At 33.6% G+C, this 19,223-nt stretch overlaps 1 protein-coding gene across 2 annotated transcripts in view; it reads left to right on the top strand.

The window, feature by feature from the left end:
• Positions 1-4,517: 4,517 nt before the first annotated feature.
• Meltrin (disintegrin and metalloproteinase domain-containing protein meltrin) overlaps positions 4,518-19,223 on the top strand; it is a 244,768-nt gene continuing 230,062 nt past the window's right edge. The window contains exon 1 of one of the 2 annotated variants that reach the window (XR_004758145.2): positions 4,518-4,701. Coding sequence is in view for 1 of the 2 variants with exons in the window: in XM_085809347.1 (XP_085665473.1) it covers positions 4,590-4,701 (112 nt within the window). In the remaining variant the exon portion in view is untranslated. The remainder of the gene's footprint in view (positions 4,702-19,223) is intronic. The other variant, XM_085809347.1, reaches the window with a different exon arrangement.

Below are 19,223 nucleotides of genomic sequence, written 5' to 3'. Positions count from 1 at the left end.
TTTGGCAGTTCTCTAGGAAAGCGTAATTTTTGACATACAGTGAAACAAAAATTAGGACATAGTAATTGTTGCTATCGTTGTTGGCTATGAAGTACAGTTGCTGAGTTTTTATTTAAGAATATACGCAAGTTTCGTCAGCGAAGAACAGATAATTTATAGTTTTAACAAATTTAAAAAGCTTTCTTCAAACCTCGAGAGACCCTTCCCGTTCCCCAAAACAAAAAGTCAAAGAGACGTATTTTACACTTAAAGGTGTTTTTAATTTATTTATTATGCTTAAATGATATATCATATTAAAATTCATTTATCTCTTTTGCCCACCAGCGGCCGAGCGGTAAAGTCGCTGAACACTGGTAGTTCGGTCCGAGGTTCGAATCCCGCGAACGGGCTGGCTGCATGGGTGTTTTCGTGGTTTTCCCCATGTGTAACGTGTATACGAGCCAGTTTTCCTTAGAAAGTCCTCCACGAAGGCATCTCTACCCTTAGGCAGATAGCCCTAGTGTGCTTTGCCATAATTAAATACACACACACACCATTTATCTCTTTCAACTCTTATTTTTGATTTCTTTATTTTTTACATTGTTATATTTATTACATTTTTATAACTTGTTTAATTTAAAAAATAAAGTAGAAATAGCAAGATTATAATTTGAAATGAAAGTCCTTTAATTCAATTAGGAATCTCACAATAATGATATTCATTTCTTCTTTAAAAATATGTAAAACTTTCATCAAAATGAAATGTTTTAAATTTGGTCGAGTACTGTTCTGCAACAAACTGCGTACAGCAAAATTTAAAGACATTTAAACAAACGCATTCGATTCTAATCTCTTTATGTACTTTTAAATACAAGTATAATAATAAGTCTATTTTTCTATTAGCAATAATTAGGATTAGGATTAGGAACGTGGGACGTGGACACCATCCCTTTACCGTTATGGTTAATTGGTTTAGCGCCACGTCCTCCAATATCCAGAGCAAGGCCAGAAGAGGCCATACGTGAGACTCGCACCAGACGCCCAAACCCAGCACCCTATTCATCCGGGTAGCAGTCCAGCCGACCAAAGTGCGCCCGAGGAATACTCTAAGCCGAAATGCCGGGTCCAGTATTAATTTGTTTCCAGGAATAAAAAGTGCAGTGTCAAATAAGGGCAAAATCTTTACATAGGTTAACATACAATTACATAGTTGATCACAATAAGATTATAGAATTATGACATTATAAATACCTGGAATTATCCGTCAAACAGTAGGTCTATTACAATAATATACATATGCAAAATTTGGTTAAGAGTAGTAACAATTTGTGCGGATTATAGGCTACTCGTATTTGACAAATTACCGTTTAAGTATAAATCTTAGAATTGCACTTATGTAATTAGCAATAATTAGTTAGTTAAACCGTTACACTGTTGAATATACTGTAAAAACGTACGCAGAATGCTGTTTTACACTTCTATGATAGGCTCACCAGCGGCCGAGCGGTAAAGACGCTGAACACTGATAGTTCAGTCCGAGGTTCGAATCCCGCGAACGGTCTGGCTGCATGGGCGTTCACGTGGTTTTCCCTATGTGTAACGAGTATACTAGCCAGTTTCTCTTAGAAAGTCCTCCGTCCCTTTAGGCAGATAGCCTTCGTGTGCTTTGTCATAATTAAATAATCCAATCCATCCACTTCTATGATATGTTGCTGGTTTCTTTCAGTAGCTCCGGATCTTATAAACAATATATACTTGAAAAAGTGGCAATAGGCTTTGTTTTCTCAAATATTGATTCTAGACAGGCATTTGTTAGAAGCAAAATTTCTCACAATAACGTAGAGAATTTTATGAAAGCAGTTTTAATACTGAGGATGGGAGAAATTTGTAAAAAAAAAAATAATAATAATAATAATAATAATAATAATCTTTTATATAGCTTCCGTCAAGCAAGTCCAATTAGTAAAATTTTAAATTTGCTGCAATAAGTTAAATGCATGTTGCCCAGTACATTATTAAAGTTGTCCAGTACAGGTGAAATCTTTTACAAATAAAGGCCGTTCTCTGAGGCCCTTCTAGTTAAGCCCTCACACAAAAGAGAAATTCTGGAAAAATTATAGTAAAACTCAAAACTAAATGCACCAAAACTTTCTACTCACTAAAGTAGACTAGCATTATTTCAAGCAACACGGGATGTTACTACACTGATATTAAGACAGCTGGCTGTAAAGAGTGCATTTCAGAGTTGGATTAACCAAACAAAATAAGCACGTGCTTAGAGCATCAAAAAAAGGGGATCCCACAAAAATTTCTCATTGCGAGTTTTACCATGGAATGTACTTCAGTCACTTAAGAGTGAAAGAGAAGAAATGGAACAAAAAACTTGCGAAAATATATGTGATGGCACCAAAATCTTCAAACTACTTAGAACCTCTAAAGATCTTAATCCGACCCTGGTGTGTTTCATGCAAAAAGCCTTTCTATGAGCCAAGTAAACGGAAAGAAACGACTTAAAGTTGCAAAGGAAATGTGAATAAGCCTGGGACGTTCTGGGACTCTATCCTTTTTGCGAAGAAGTAAAATTCAACCCTCATGGTTTGGATCAGAGAATCGTGATTTAGACAAGATCAAATGAACGTATGCTGATAAAATTTGTGTTGATTTGTGTAATAAGGAAGGGTTATATTAACACCGAGGGAAGGAAATCTGAAGTTTATCAAAGGCAAAATAGGTAACCCCACAGGTGATTGAACATTTTGAGAGCACATATGTATAGCAGTGCTAAGACATCAAACCTCGTCGTTCTTTCGCGAGGACAATAACTTAAATCGGTACTTTTCCGTTTGGCCGGCGCAGGCGATAAAGTTGCCAATAATGGTACAACTGGTGCCAAACGGAATATCCTCGCTTGTAACCTTTTACGCATCATTTTCAAAACAAATCGCAGCCATTTCTTATCAGATTGATTGTTTCTTTCAATACTGGCATACAATTACATAGAATTTTTATCAGATAGTTCAATTTTATGCTCTATGGCCATTCGCGGTAATTAAGTCAATTAGGATGCAATCACAGCGCTCATCCGAAGGCGAAAATATAGAAAAGACAAAGTTAAGTGTTAAATTCATCAGTTCTAATGAAAATGCATTAGCGAAGTAAAGCACTATGGTTTTACATAATTTCTGAGTAAGCTATTCGTATGAATTGAAATAATTCTTTCATTCCAAATTAAGATTTAACTTGAAATTAATGTAGATAATTACTGAGAGAATTAGATTTTTGTAGCGTAGTTTACGTGACATGAGATCACTTGGGGTTACGGGATATGAACCGGCGAATCAGGATGTTGAACCATGATAGCAGAGTAAATTCTTAAATTAATGTCTCTTACAAATTTATAGCTTTTATTTATTAGCTTTTTACAAAGTTTTCAACGATATTAAAATGTTTATGCCTTCAAAATAAAAATTTCTTAGAACTAACATTTGTTACATTTTTTTAGAACTAAAATTTGTTAACATTTTTTATGTGTATACTGTATGTTGTCTCCAATAAAGTCTGCTTGGCGAGATTTGCGCCGGCGAAACGGAAAAGTACCCTTAAATCACACAGCAAAGATTGTTAAAAAACAATTAGTGCGCAAGGTATCGAAGCAATTATGTATACCACCCAGCGTCGAAATCTAAGTCTAAACAGAAAATCTATGGGAGGAAATTGATCGTCGATTTAAAAAGCGCGATACTAGAGCAAAGCTGCAATAATATAATAATGGACTTTTGGATAAAATTACTCCGAAAGCAGCCCAAAGAAATCTGTTGGAATCATGCTAAAAATGCTTAGAGAGGTAAAAATGAAGGTACATTTCCTCATTTCTTTTGATGAATTTTTGATTCTATGATTCTGGGATTGCCTACATATATAAGATTTCTCCCCCCTTTTTTTTCAACCAGCTCTTTGCTAATTTTAGCTTTGTTAACAATCTGAAGTTTAATGAATAAAGTTTATTTTATTTAAAAATATAATGTTTATAACTTAATTTCATTATTTTTATAACATTTTACAACATGTAGAATTTGATTGCGCATTATTTTGTCGAAATATTGTGCAATTATACGCAGAACAGTTAAAGCGTATGGAGACATCATTTTGTCCAATGTCTGAAAAAATGATGCTTAATAAGAAACAGGAAGGTTCTTTTGGACACAACTGAAGCGAAACAAAGAAGTATAAAAAAAAAAAAAAAAGGTGCTCTGTATTTCATTTGTAGAAAATAAATATATTTCAAAACAAATTTTCAATTTCAGGCGTATTTTATATATATATTTCAGTATTTATATTCTGAATAAAAAAATAATCAAGTAATCGATAAACTTTGGTTTGATTAAAATATATAAAATACAAAAACAATTTATCAGAAATACGTAATTGTATACTTACATAATTGTTTTTCATACTAAACGCCAGTTCTCATTTAGACTTACTTCGAGCGAAAAGTTTCTCAGCATGGTAAACTTTCCACGCCAAAGCGATTGCTGCACTCTAGCCAGCCGGGAAGTTTTGTGACGCAAATAAAAGCGCCACCGCGCGGTCATGAAAGGACAGTGAGACTGATGCTAGCTCCGGAAATGGCCGCTAAGCCGTCCCGCATTGTTGGATTACATGCGGCAATTGTTTTGTTTATGTGCTGGAGCAACGCGCGCACCTGCGTCGGAATTAAAAAAGGTAAAATAGATTGCACTTTACTCTTTAATAATGTGTCCTTGAAAGTGTAAAAATGATTAAATTCTATTGATATTTTGTTGTTAACTTGATTTGTGTGTTGGTGTTTGCCTCCCTCAGTCGACGCCTATTTGGCTCTGATGGTGTTCTGACGGCAGATCGGTGTTCGATTAACTGAATTTTGAAATGTGTAGACATTTATTTACGATTAGTTAATATTTTTATTAAACCATCTTTTAATAAACTTGCAATTGCTAATAACGCAGCATGAAATTCTTTTAATTTTCTCGTATTTAAAACACTGCTAAAAAACGTTTTAAATTCTGTGTAATTTTTTAGATTTTCACTAAAGTAATGAGATATTTTTGGCTTTTATAAGTAGTGAAAAATTGTTGGTACCGAGGAATTTTTCTGTTATAAGTAATTTTGTGGATTTCTTGTTGTTGATATGACGTTTTATCTAAAATGTACGCATAACACTTAAAGTTACAAGCTAAGGGAAATATTATTTACTATAGAATGTGTTAAATATTTTTAGATCTTCATTAAATCGTTTTAAGTATTTATTTTTAATTTATTTAAAATTTTCAGTCGTAGTCAACATTTGCATAAACTAAATTGTTCTGAAAAAGTTTTGCATTGCCCATCTCATTCTTTATAAATGATATTTCCACCAGCGCAGTAGTTTGATTCATTAAGAATTCTTATATTGAAACAGCGATGTGCAAAATAACATGAGATGTAAATTAACTTCCAGTATACAAGGCAGTAATATTTGTGTCCTTCCCGTAAGAAAAATGCTCTGTTTAATATGAATTAATTGTTGCAATCCATTCTTCTAAATTTGTCTTATTGAATGCATAATCGAAATGCTATTTGGTTTGGCATTAAGTATAACTAAAATATTCTAACTTTCTGTCAAAAATAAATAACTCAAACCAGGTTGAATATTTCGCCCTCAAATAAGAAAAATCATTTTGTCAACTCTATATGAAATTGTATAAATACTTTAGATATAAGTTAAGAATAATAAATTTTGCCATGCTAAAATGCCCAGCGTATTTGTTTTTACAATCTAGATAGCATGCTTACTGTCAAAACGGATCAACCAGCATTTTAAGGCCAAGGTTACATCCACGTTAGTTTTCACTAGTTGTAATTGCACGAATATATGTGCTGGCTTAAGTTTTTAATACACAGATTTATGCTTTTGAGATATATATAACTTTTATTAGTTAACTTTGCCTTATTTTCGTTGCAGGTTATTTTTCCGTTGTTTTACTAAACATTACATTAGATTTTAATTTCTGTTTAAAATTATTTTACGGCGGTTGAATATTTTGTTTCATGTGGCAGTCCTTTGTTTTCATGAAATTTTATAAAGGAAAAAAAAAAGTTAATTTATTTTTTGAATAAAACAATTTTTAGGTCTTGTTTTCCATTCTAGCGCAAATTTCTTAAACTAACTAGCCATTAAATTAATTAAGATAAAATAAATTAAGATAAAATAAATTTGACTTCTAAATTATAACTAGCCATTCTCATCAGAATATAACTAAAGAAGCTTTTGAGTAGTATGCTGCGCAAGGCTTAATTTCTAAAATTAGAAGTGCCGGAGCCGTATGGAAGACCGTCGGGAAAGAAGAAATAAATAAATAATGTGCTTAATCAAATCATTAATAATTAAATAATTAATATTAAAAATTTAATAAAACGTAAAGATATAAATTAAAATTTAACAAGCGATTAATTTTATTACTAAAAGTAAAATTTTTGAGATCAAATTTCTACCGAAAATTTGTTCAGTTATATATAAAAGAAGTGCCCGAGCCTTCTTATTTGGAGCTCCGGTGCCACTCCGACTAGAATTATGATTTATTCCCAAAATAAGAGGTACCGGCGCAATTTAAGGTCTGATGCTGCGAATAATTAGCCTGTTTCATTGGGATCATTTCAGGCACATATAGAATTCATGTTAAGATGATAAGATTATTGAGATGCAAATTGTATAAACTAAAACAATAAATCTCATTAAACAATCTCATTAAAATTTAAATTGCGCCGGTACCTCTTAGTTTTGGGAATAAATCGTAATTCTAGTCGGAGCGGCACCGGAGCTCCAAATAAGAAGGCTCGGGCACTTCTTTTATATAACTGAACAAATTTTCGGTAGAAATTTGATCTCAAAAATTTTACTTTTAGTAATAAAATTAATCGCTTGTTAAATTTTAATTTATATCTTTACGTTTTATTAAATTTTTAATACTAATTATTTAATTATTAACAAACACGATAAATCTCATTAAATAGTGCATTTTCACTGTTTTTATGCTTTTATTTTCAATTTAAAAAAGTTAATAGGGGAAGAAATTCCCTTTTGTGTGATCTGTCCGTCCAAATGCAAAACTAGCCGCATGTTCTTAATTCTTAGTTCTCAGTTCTAAATTCTGTTCTGTGCAAATTTATTAAGTACTGACAAGAGGAGCGCAGGAACTTGAGTTCAATGGTGTATCTAAGAGGGGAGCAAGGGGGACCTGTCCCCGGCCGCAATATGTAAGAGGCGCCAAACTAGTGCCACGAAATTTTAGAATGAAACGTTTTTCATTCTTAACAAATGGGAGAGGACGCGAAATCATTAGTTGTCTCCGGGCGCTGACTACGGCTCTGTTTGGGTTCACCGATTTTGCTTTGAAACTGCATAATTATTAGAGGATTTTAAAGCGAATGTATTTGCAAACGTCTTGTGCGCGCTATTCGGTAATAAGCGTAAAAAATCGACTGTGAATTTCTTAGCAGTAATCTTATTATTCAAGGTCTTTTTACTTTTCTGCTGGCACGGATAACCTGCTGGGCAACACGCAGTGCTTGAAATGGGAAGTCCGCTGCTTATTTGATACCGATATTATTAAATATTTTAATGTTTTTTATTTCATTTTGAACGAAAGTTTATGTATAACAATTTATATTTAAAAATATTTTATTTCACCCCAAACAAGGTAACGTTAAATGAAATATAACACTGTTAAAAAAATAAATAAAAGAAAACGACGCTGCATCAAGCAGAGTTCGTAGACTTTTCCTTTCGAGCGCAGCGTTTTCCCGACTGAATTCGGTCTATGCACCAAATGAAGGAGGTTGAATAATACGAATGCTGCTTAGAAATTTAGGTGTCACTTTTATAGTTTATTTTCCAATATTATAAGATGGGATTTCGCGAAATTATTGACTTCTAGGCAAATTCAAATATTTATTTCGCAAAAGTACTAACTTCATTTGTGAGCCAAAGTCTTTCACGTCCGTCGTTAAATAAATAAATACGTCCGTTAACATTTGGAAATATGGTTTCTTGTATATGACTGTAGCTAAGACTGTCTAATATGCGTTTTCAGCTGATTTAAAATTTTTAAGATACGTGCTCATTATGTGGGACAAGTATCAGAGTGATGCAAGGACGCGCGAGAGAAATTGGGAGAGTTTTTCAAATATTTACTTTTGACGTGCATCTGAAGACTATGCAAGGACTGTTAATGACTGAGATCATTCGTCTCACCCACATAATCCGTAACATATACTTTTTCGATCAAGATAGGGACTTAAATCCAAGAACTCGGATGCTGTATCGTTTAAATATGGGAGAGTTTTCTGAGAGTGATTTGTTTGAAAATTTTACCTACTTCAACAGCGATTTTCAAGAGACTGTGCGAATAGTTGAGAACCACAAACTCTTCAAGTAAAAACTGCTTGCAATCTGTGTGCCCACTTTTAGAAATAGTATCTTCATTCCATAGTCGATTGGTTTGGTTTATTGAAATTCCAGCAAAGCACACTAGGACTATCTGAATAAAAGGAGGCATGCCTTCGTGGAGTACTTTCTAACAATCCATAGTCGAACATAATAAGCTTCTAGATTCAGCTAAATCTGATATTTATTAACCAGCAACTTAACCAGCTGCTGGAAAGCAACTATTGAAATGGAAGTTTTTAAGTGTATTTCCTTATTTATCCCCCTTCAAAAGCACGCAATTAATTGGTTGGTTAAGGAACTTTTAATTTCACCAACTATTTAAAGCCAAATAATCTTTAGATGTAAATTGTTTCATAAAATGGTAGTGTAGAGAATTCGTTTAATCGCTTTATATTTGTCCGTTAGAACTGTTGGTATATATTGTCTACAGCAGCGGTTCTCAACCTTTTGACTAACGCGTACCGTCTAAAGAAAAATTGAAAATCTTTAGTACCACCACTATAAAATATTACTACCACCACCACCACTCTTGAACAAAGCTCAGATCGTATAAATTACGATTGTTAGAGAAAAAACTCAATCAAGATGTTGGGGTTTTAATTTTTGAATTTAATAAAAATACTTTGCTTCTTTGCGTACCACCTATTTTTCTCTCGCGTACCGCTGGTTAAGAACCCTTGGTCTACATCATCGCTATTTCATCCGTGTCGTTTTGGAGGCACTGTTTGGATAGTAAATGGAGGCTATCGCCGAGATTGTTACTTATTTCTTTCGCCAGTAAGGTTATCGGAATCGATAAGTTTTTAAGCAACTGACACGTTATTTACTACAGCATTCAACATCTAATCAATCGGTAAAAAGTAACTGTCGGAAGATACGTGTTCTCAATTATTATGCTGCCATCATATTTGGTTTTACTTCTCTCTGTTCCGGTATTTAAATCTATACATGAATAATCAAGTTTAATTTATGTACCATAAATTGCTCGTTTTCCCGTGGAAAGTAATGCATTTTTAGGTGCTGCATGTCACGATTTAGTTTTGCTTGTTTATTTTGAATTTATTGCAAACATACTGCTGTTCTGCATTCCTGTCTGCTTACAGCGTAGTTTTTTTTTTTTTTTCCCCCATTCTATGGTAGTATTTTGCAGACTAGTGTTTTGCTTGAATTGATTTCGAAATGTTATGAAACAGCTGTATTCTAATCTCAGCTCGGCGAAAACGCAATGATATAAGGAATTAAAATGGTATTTTTGGTGTATTTAATTATGGCAAAGCACACTAGGGCATATGCTTAAGAGGAGGGATTCCTTCGTGGAGGACTTTCTAAGGGAAACTGGCTCGTATACACGTTACACATGGGGAAAACCACGAAAACGCCCATGCAGCCAGCCCGTTCGCGGGATTTGAACCTCAGACCGAACTACCAGTGTTCAGCGACTTTACCGCTCGGCCGCTGGTGGGCGGAATTAAAAATGGAAGGAGACTTCAAATAGCAAAAATATAGGTACGTGAGGGTATGCTGATACTGTTGAATAAATATGTACGCATTCCTTCCATTGAAATTATGTTTAGTAGAAACTATTCCAGTTAAATTAGGGAAAAACCGACATATTTTGAATATAATACGATATGATTAATGTAAGCTATTCTCATATGGCACCTTTGTTTCATATTATTTTGAGAAGAAGATATTGTATGTTTTTCTAGGTTCTTGAAAAGTTTTTGAATTACAAATGATTTTCCATTAAAATAAGTGAGATTTCGGATGAAAGGGAATGTGAACTTTTGTGTGGTTTCGGGGTTTAAAAATAAATAAGTTTAATTACTTTTGCAAAAATGGGACTCGTTTTATCAAATCTGCATAGTTTTGAGGGATTTTCATAATTAGGAGGGTGCCAATGAAATAGGTTGGATTTGTTGTATTGTCCGATTTTGTATGTATTTTTTACTTTATTTTGTGTTCGACTGTATTTTTATATTATAATTGCAAAATTACAGGCATAGACGAATGCGTCGGCCATGAACTTAAGAATATGTGAGATTTTCCATTCGAAATTATACATTATCTTTAAATTAATGTGCTTTGCTTAAACTTTTCAAAAACCCAGTTGGAGGCATACGAAAAAATAAAAGGAAGTAGTTTAGCGACGGCACCTCCTCCTCACTTTATAGATGGTAGTTGCAGAGGAAAGCGTTATTTGACATGTGGGGGCTTTGTGACACGTGCCGACACCATCTGCTCATATGACTTCTGACCCTTTCCCCGTCCGACGCAAATCTCAAGATCCACTGCAGATTTTGAACTCCTCTCTTTGCATGACAAGTTGGTTTCCAGTTAAATTTCGTCTTTCTTTCTTCCTCATTTAAAGATTTTTATCGGTATGGACGTCTAGAGGAAGGCCATCGGTTGTCATGCTACTTAGATTGACGCAAGAATGCAATCCTGTACAGCGTTTAGAAAAAAGATTGTATATTACGCATACCTTAATACAGCTCTAATTGGAAAACATTCAGAATAAAAGGGCTAGTTCGTCTGATTTTTTTTATATATTATAATAGGAAGGAACTGAAAATAATACGAAGTGCTATTTTTTTTATTATTGGAATGTTTTAGTGCAGATACAGACAAGCTATGCGTTTATCATTAGACAGTCATGTTTACTGGCATAGATCCTGAGAAACAGATGAGGTGCAGACGGCGTTTCATTGGGTTTCGTTGAGATTACTAGACGGATGCGTGGCTGGTTACCTAGGGAGATATCCGATCGATGTGTTGTTTCTTTTATGTCCTGTAATCAAACCTTTTATTTTTAGATTCAGCTAGCAGCGTTTCTATTTATAATCAGATTATGATATATTTCATTCACAACTTAAGATGATTATCTCCAATACGCATTTGAAATCCAATGACATCCAACACCTTTTTTTAAAGAGTAGTACTTACAGAGGTGGGTAACACTGTATCAACAATCATTTATATTACGTTAATAAGTCTGGTTTTATCATTTAAATGACAAATTTCGTTATTAATCTGAAAAATGTGTTTATTTTTTTTTTTTTTTAAAGAAAAAATCAAAAGTGTCTTTAAGTCCCTTGTCTTAACGTGAAAACGTGCGCTGACGCATAATTTCCCACCGGCTTTGTACGTAAATTTATCATGTCTGCGGCCAGTTAAACTCTTTGAATTTATTATAAGAAAAGGGGGTTTTGTGAAGTGATAAAAGTATGATCATCTAAGTAATTTAATACATTGGAAATATCGCTAACATCATGTGATTGTCCCAGTTTCTTTTATCAATTGTATACATTTTGAAACCTTTAATCTAATTTTTTTTTGAACGAAGACTTAGTTAACTGATTTCGCTAACATACGTACAAAAGAGGACAAAAATCACAAAATTTGTGGAGACGAGATGAATAAGGAGCGAGGGTTCATTGAAAATTTGACCGAGTTTTGGCTCGAAAACATCCCAATTACCGAAACAGCTTACATTAAAAGCATTCCTTACCTGTGCTCTCGTTTAATGTCTTCCCCTTCCTCACCCATAAAGATGATTGGGTTGAGAACGGACGATGCCAGATCGACAACTCTGGTGGGAATTATCATCTACCATACAAGTTCCAGCATCAGATGTGAAGAGTTATCGGAAGATTGAAAACTCTTACCATTACCCAGGGGCATAACTGGCAAGTGTTCATCGGTATCGCAACCGAGGGATGGGTTTCTAGAACGAACCAGTGGGCTCCCAATAGTATCTCTTGTTGTATCACGTTACGTTAGCCGCACTTTTGACCTTTACCACCGCACTCAAGACAGATGAAAAATTTTTGCTGTTTAAATTCCTCTACAAAACAAAACGTCGTGGACACTTGTGAACTTTTCATGTGCGAATTGAGACCAAAAGCAACAGGCAGATAGCACTCAAGTGTGCTGCGTAGTCTAAAAAATCCTTATTGGTTAGTTTCTGAGTTCTGTGATTACTGTTTTCCCACGCTATCAATTATTATTCAATATAGCAACTGATGTATGTTTTAAAATTCAGCTACATGCTTTGCAGCTAATCACCGTTGGTCTTCAAGCACTTTGTATGGGAAATTAAAAAAAATCATTATCATACTCAGTAATATTTCTGTTGTTACTTAAATAATACCTTTTTTTTTTTAATATCTGTTATTTGGTTAACTATTTTAGACATTTAGCTTTGCGGTCCACATTGTTGATTTGGATTCGGGGAGCGTTTGAAAGAGCTATGTGTGATTCCTCGGAACAGAGTTTGAAGACCACTGATTAAAGCAAAAAAGATTAATTACAAAACCTAATTAATAATGAAACACTAAATTCAAAACAAGGATTCTTTGATAAAGAGTTTAGGAGAATTGGTGATGTTCTCTGAATTGCAAAAGAAACGTTCAAATGAAACGGCTTTAAAAAAGTATCTAGTGAGGCATTTAAAGAGGAATCTTGTGTTTGAAATGAGATGCAGTTAAACATTTAAAAGAAATTGATCAAGCAATTGAATTGTGTTGAATAAAAAAATGTTAAATAGTACCAATTAAAGTGCACACAACAACAAAATAGGGACATTAACATTAGAAATATATAAGCAGCTGTTTTGCAAACTGAACTATATAAAAAAGAACTTGGCGCACAAAATGTCATTTCATATCAGATGCTCGACCATTTCTAAGATATTCACTGCGTCTTCAATTAGATGAGCGCACATGTTGGAAGAAGTGTTTTTTTTTTTCCTTCACTTTATTAATTCAGAGCTCTTTTGATCCGGAAATTCCCCCCGCGTCTTCAAGTTGAGTGGCCTTGGTAATAGAATTAGAGTTTTCCTTTCAAATTTGGCTAAGAGTGACAAAATGTGCAAATTTTAGATTTTGCAGAGCAAGGCAGAGATTTCTTTTTCTCGTATTTCTGCGGAATGTTCACGTAGAAAAAAGTTTCTAAATCTCTGTATATCTTCAGAATATGTAGATAATGCTATAAAGAAGAAATTCTAGTCATTCATTCGTAATGGTGTTTTTAATAAAATGATGGTGTTGTAATCTTTACTAATTATGAAATAATTCCAAGTAGGAACTTGAATGGCTTCAGTCTGTTCTTTATTCTAACACAGTCATGAAAATGTGTAGAAATGTATAAATTTTCGGCAACTACGGTTTTTGCCGTAAAAGGCCTGCTGAGTGCATAAGAAAAGTAAGCACTTGTAGTTCGACCTGGGTTCAGATCACAGGACAACGGGCTGACAGCATTTATGCGTTCAAGTTTTTCCCTACGTGGAAAGGAAATACCTGCCAGTTTCCCTTCGAAGATCTTCCTTGAAGGACATCCCTTATCTAGGGTTTGTAACCAGTGTGGGCTTTTTGCCTTAATCAATTAACCTGCCTCAGAATCTTACGAGCATAATAACCCGTATATTAATTCTTTGAAATCATCGGCAAGAGGAAGAAATTTGCATGAAATATTATTCGTATGTTCAGAGCTTCTATATTATTCCGTAGAGGAAGAGAAATAGTATCAGCAAGATTTGTTTTTAAAAGCTAATCATTGAATGGGATTACATAAATTTTATTCCTGACAATGATGTCATTCGGCTTACTTGAACTAAGTAGGTGAAAATATTGCAGAAAAGTATGTCTCTAACTCTTGAGGTCAGAAAGGTCTCTAGTTAGAGCTGGTACAATAAAATTTTGCGAAGTCATTTTACATGACTTAAATGTTAAACCAGAGGTAATTTTTAAAAGTAGAATTAGCTAATCAAAAATTCTGATATATGGCCTTAAATGTTAAAATTATTATGTTACTACAAGCACTTTGATAATGGAAATTTGTATTTCCTGCATTTAGGTTTAACAGTTAGATGAATTTTAGAAGTTGGTCACAAAAGTAAAATTTTCTTCATTTAAGTTTTGTAAGTTGCGGAGGGTGAAAGATGCATACATCCTGTTCAAAATTATTGAATTAGATTAGTTCATTTGAGGTGCGTTAACATTCTGAAATGGTATAAGAATCGGATAATTTTATAAACTCTCCTGTTCTATAATTTCTTCTTAAATATTAAGCTAGTGATGGATTTATGAAGTGGAGTCATTAGCTAAGACAGTGTATGTGTAATTTTTTTATAAATCCGGAAATTAATTTTGGGCCTTTTTTTATATCCTTTGGGATTACGAACTGAGCGACCCAATAAATCTTCTTCTGTATTCATAATGGCAAGATATGTGATTCAGGTTGCGCAGTTAATAAAGCTTGGTCACTTAAAAAAATTGTCAAGAGTACATATAATTTAGGGATCTGTGATGTATGATTTTAGGTGGTGCAGATATTTCTTTCTTGTATGAAATGGAAGTAGGGTGATTCAGGTTTAGTTTCGTTGCCTTAGTAAATTACAAAAAATAACCATACAAAACAGCGCGTGGTACTTACCATTTACGATTTTTGACATGGGCATCATGCTCCATTTGAATTATTGCTTGGGTCACATAACATTTGACTTATCCGACCTGCTATTGTTTTACGAATTCTAGAGTATTATAGGTAGTAAATAACTCAGGAAGGAGGGATGTTTTAAAATTCGAGCTAGGTTAAATATGTCGTACTTCAAAAATAGAATTTTGAAGGCGTGCGATTGTATCATATTTTGTGATCTCAAAAAAGAACACGTCAAAACTGATTGTGTAGAATTAAAGAGCCATAAAGTATTTAGGTGAGTAAACAGTAAATACCTCTTCTTGTATCAGAAAAAATATCGATTGTGTTTTATGGCATGACGGAAGTTCCACTGTTCTTTCCCAAATACAGAGTTGTATTTTCTACAGTTAGTGAACCGAATAGTTGGTAAGCGTGTAAAAAAAAAATTTTTTTTTACTTTGAGTGTTTAGAAAAGTCTTTAATCTTTTTTTTTTTTTTTTTTCTGTATGTTCATCGTTATTCCCATTTAAACGGAGTGCCGATGCTGCTAGAGGAAACTCAAACGAAAATTCACTTAATCTTTAACAGGTATGGTGTGGGGAAAAAAATAGCTAATATATGGTCAAGTCTTATGCAGTAATACTTTCTGCTAACACTTTTCAAATATATAATCAGTTATGCATAGAAAGGATCTCAGTATTTTAACTAAAATTAGTAAGAGTATTGATCTTCATATCATGCTAAGGTAAATTTAAAAATAATAAAAAATATATTAAAAATCTGAAACCTTTCATATTTTATATTAAGTCCAAAGGGGCTTTTTTTTAATGTTTTGTGTGTTAACTTTATTTGTTAAATATCTTGTTCTTCGCCCTTAAACCATAAAATCCAGTTCAACAGCAGTATCGCAAAATAATTTTAAAATGAACATATCTTTAGAATTTCCGATACAGTCTCGCGCGCTGCAGATAATTTTTTTTTTAGTCCAAAGGGGGCTTTGTCCCTGAGGGAATATTGTTTTCGTTTTGCGATTTTGCGACGAATCACTCTGAATGTCCGTTTCACTTTTCAAACTGTTGCCACCAAATACTATCGGCCTGTTATTTTATTTGAAGAAATTAAATAATGAAAAATCTGCGTAAATGTATGTATGTTTCTCTCATTGTGATAAAACAACGGTACCTAGAACCATCAAAATTTTGAATGACGCAATCCTGCTGCGAATATGGGCAGCTGGAAGCCCAAATTTGAAAACTGGAATTTGCTTTATTATCGGTTTCATATTTTGTAAAACTTTAACGAATTTTTGATTACAAACTCAAGAATTTCAAAGCGAGCAATGGCAACGTTGTACCGAAAAAAATTTTTATCTCCAGCGCGTGAGACTGTAGATATGCTGAATTTAAAATGATTTTGCGATATTGCTCTTGAACTGAATTTTTTGGTTTAAGTGCGAAGAACATGCATGATATTTAATAAATAAAGAAAACACACAAAATGTTGAAAAACGCTCGTTTGGACGTAATTTAAAATCTGAAACCTTTCAGATTTTCTCTCTTTCTTTATTGTTGCTTGCAGTGTTGCCATTGTTCGATTTGAAGTCGTTGAGTTTGTTAATCAAAAATTCGTTAAAGTTTTGAAAAATATGAAATAGGTAATAAAACATATTCCAAGTTTGGGCTTCCAGATGCACATATTCGGGTGGAGACGTACGTTATTCAAAACTTGATGGTTCTAGGTACCGTTGTTTTATCACAATGAGAGAAACGTACATACCTTTATTCAGATTCTCCATTATTTAATTTCTTTAAATATAATACAGGGCTCTAATATTTGGTGGCAACAATTTGATAAGTGAACCGACATTTCAACTCACAATGCCAAAACGAAATTAATAGTCCTTCCGAGTATATTGCCTCTTTTGACTAATTACGCCCAAAACGGTGTTTTTCTAACGTTTTATACGTTACCTTATTTATTAAATATCATGTTCTTCGTACTTAAACCACATAAAGTTCAATTCAACAGAAATATCACAAAATATTTAAAAACAACAAAACGGCATATCTGTAGAATTTCCGATGCACAGTCTCGCGCGCTGGAGATAAAAAAAAATTTTTTTTCCCGTACAATATTGCCATTCCTTGCCTTGAAATTGTTCAGTTTGTTAATCAAAAATTCGTTAAAGTTTTACAAAATTTTAAATATGTAATAAAACGAATTCAAAATTCGGGCTTCCAAGTGTCCATGTTTGGTTGGATTACTACGTTATTCAAAATTGGATGTCTGTAGGTACCGTTGTTTTTTCGCAATACGAGAAACATTTATGCAGATTCTTCATTATTTAGTTTCTTTAAATATAAGACATGGCGATAATATCTGGTGGCAACAGTTTGAAACGTGAATCTACGCAGATAGCGAAACGACACAAAATGCCGTTTTGAAACTTAAGCCTTTTGAGACCTTTGGGTCTAACGGTCACTTTCGGCTTTTTTTTTTTTTTTTAAAAAAAAAAGGGGGGTGATTTGGGAAATCTGATGTTTGAGGACCTGGGAGTCTTGTACCAAGTTGAAGGTTGAATGGAATATTTCCAAAAAGTGAAGCGTTTTATTGGTTTTTAATGCATAATAAATGACTAAATTCCAAAGTCTTAAGAAATTAAATGTCAATATGGATCCAGGCGTAATTTAAATTATACACTTCACGATTTTGTAAACCTGAAAAAGCTATTTTTCTAGAATGGGAAAGCTTAGCTAAACTTGCATTCGCTTTCCGATAGTGTAGCAGTTACGAGAATATTTAATTATTCGTTTTAAACTATTATCCAATTAGGTCAAGGAATTAAGACCTTAATGTGTATTATAAGAAATAATCTTGCCAATTATGGCTGCATGGTCGTTGAGAATAATGTGACTGGCAATTGTATTTTTACGTTTCGTGGTGTAGATATGTTAGAACACAGCATTTCTAGACCATACGATCAATTTTTAGACAATGGTTGCAGAGTGACGCGTTAAGGCAAAGAAGAAATGATAAAATTTTTTCGCATGTGCTTTTGTCCCAAAATTATTGATGCACATTATAGTATGAAGTTTCGTTTAAAACAATACTAATTGAAATTGTGTGCGTATACATTATTTTTTTAAACGTAACATTTTAAAATTCCGTTTACTTTAAAGATGCTCAGTATTAGCTCCCACAGGCATCCAGACTGTAAGTGTTTTCTTTTCCGTAATTGCCAACTCTTGCGGTTTTTCATCTCATTTCCTGGTCTCGCGGGCTTTAATTTTTAACATTTACTAAGGAAAATGTTTCTCAGCAATAAATGAAATGCATTGAATTAATGTTATTTAAATTAGACAAATTCCATTGCCCACCACTAATGATTTTCAGAATAATTTTTTTGATTAAATTCTATTTCGTCTAAATTGCATCTTTTCTTATTATGTTTTATTGATCTGTGTCTCATTATTATTACCTATATCAAATTTCGTTTGAGCTGAATCTCTTTTTGTAGATTTTCATATGGAATTTAAGCAATGTTTAATCAGTTAATATTCGTATTTAATTTTGCTTGCTTCAGTAAATGGTTCATTAGTAAGTTTACCTACGCAGATACTATATACATTAATTATTCATTTTATATTCATCGTATTTAAAAATACTTTAATAAAATAAAAAGTTTCCTTCACTGTTTGGGCTCTGGATTTTCTCAGTATAAAAGTGTAAGAAAGTTAAAAATTTAAATTGTCAAAGAGCATGAAATTCAGAGCATCCAATTAAATGCTAATATATTTTATATCAGAATTCATTTGCGGATAGTTCAGTAGCCCGAACCAAGCATTATAAAGTGAGTTTGGAGCTAGTTCCTTTGAAATAGTTTCGCTGTGCAGCATGAAAACCTCCTGGTTTTTAAGATTTCAAGGCTAGCTGCTATGCTGTACTGTTTCCCTCAAACCAGTATCTCCAATCTGGGTTCCATTACAGGCGCACTGCTGGCTGCATAGGTGTTTTCGGCGTGTGTAACATCTATACAAGCTAGTTTTCCACTAAGGTATACTTCCTCTTCGGCAGATAGCCTTAGTGTGCTTAGTCGTGTTGTTGCTTATCCTCGAAAGATCGGACATATGTCAGATCAGCTCCAGAAGGTTGTTGACCGCCAAAAAATCAATAACAATAAGGGGATCAGATGTTATGTCCTCCTTAGGAAGTCCGATGCAGCCCAGTACGTGATCCGGTGAAGCTGGATGGTCCCAGCATTTTTTATAAGTGGGGTGGATTTTTTTGCCACTATCAAAGGAAAAACATTTAAGGTGGCCACTTGTTAGTCTAGCCAGAGCAGTCTGGGAGCCACGGTCAC

This window comes from Stegodyphus dumicola, chromosome X2 (assembly GCF_044657685.1).
Source record: "Stegodyphus dumicola isolate Sdum_Otavi_A_Nest chromosome X2, ASM4465768v1".
Lineage (NCBI taxonomy): Eukaryota > Metazoa > Arthropoda > Arachnida > Araneae > Eresidae > Stegodyphus > Stegodyphus dumicola.
Note: the sequence above shows the minus strand (reverse complement) of the source record. Positions and strands in the feature narration are given on the sequence as shown.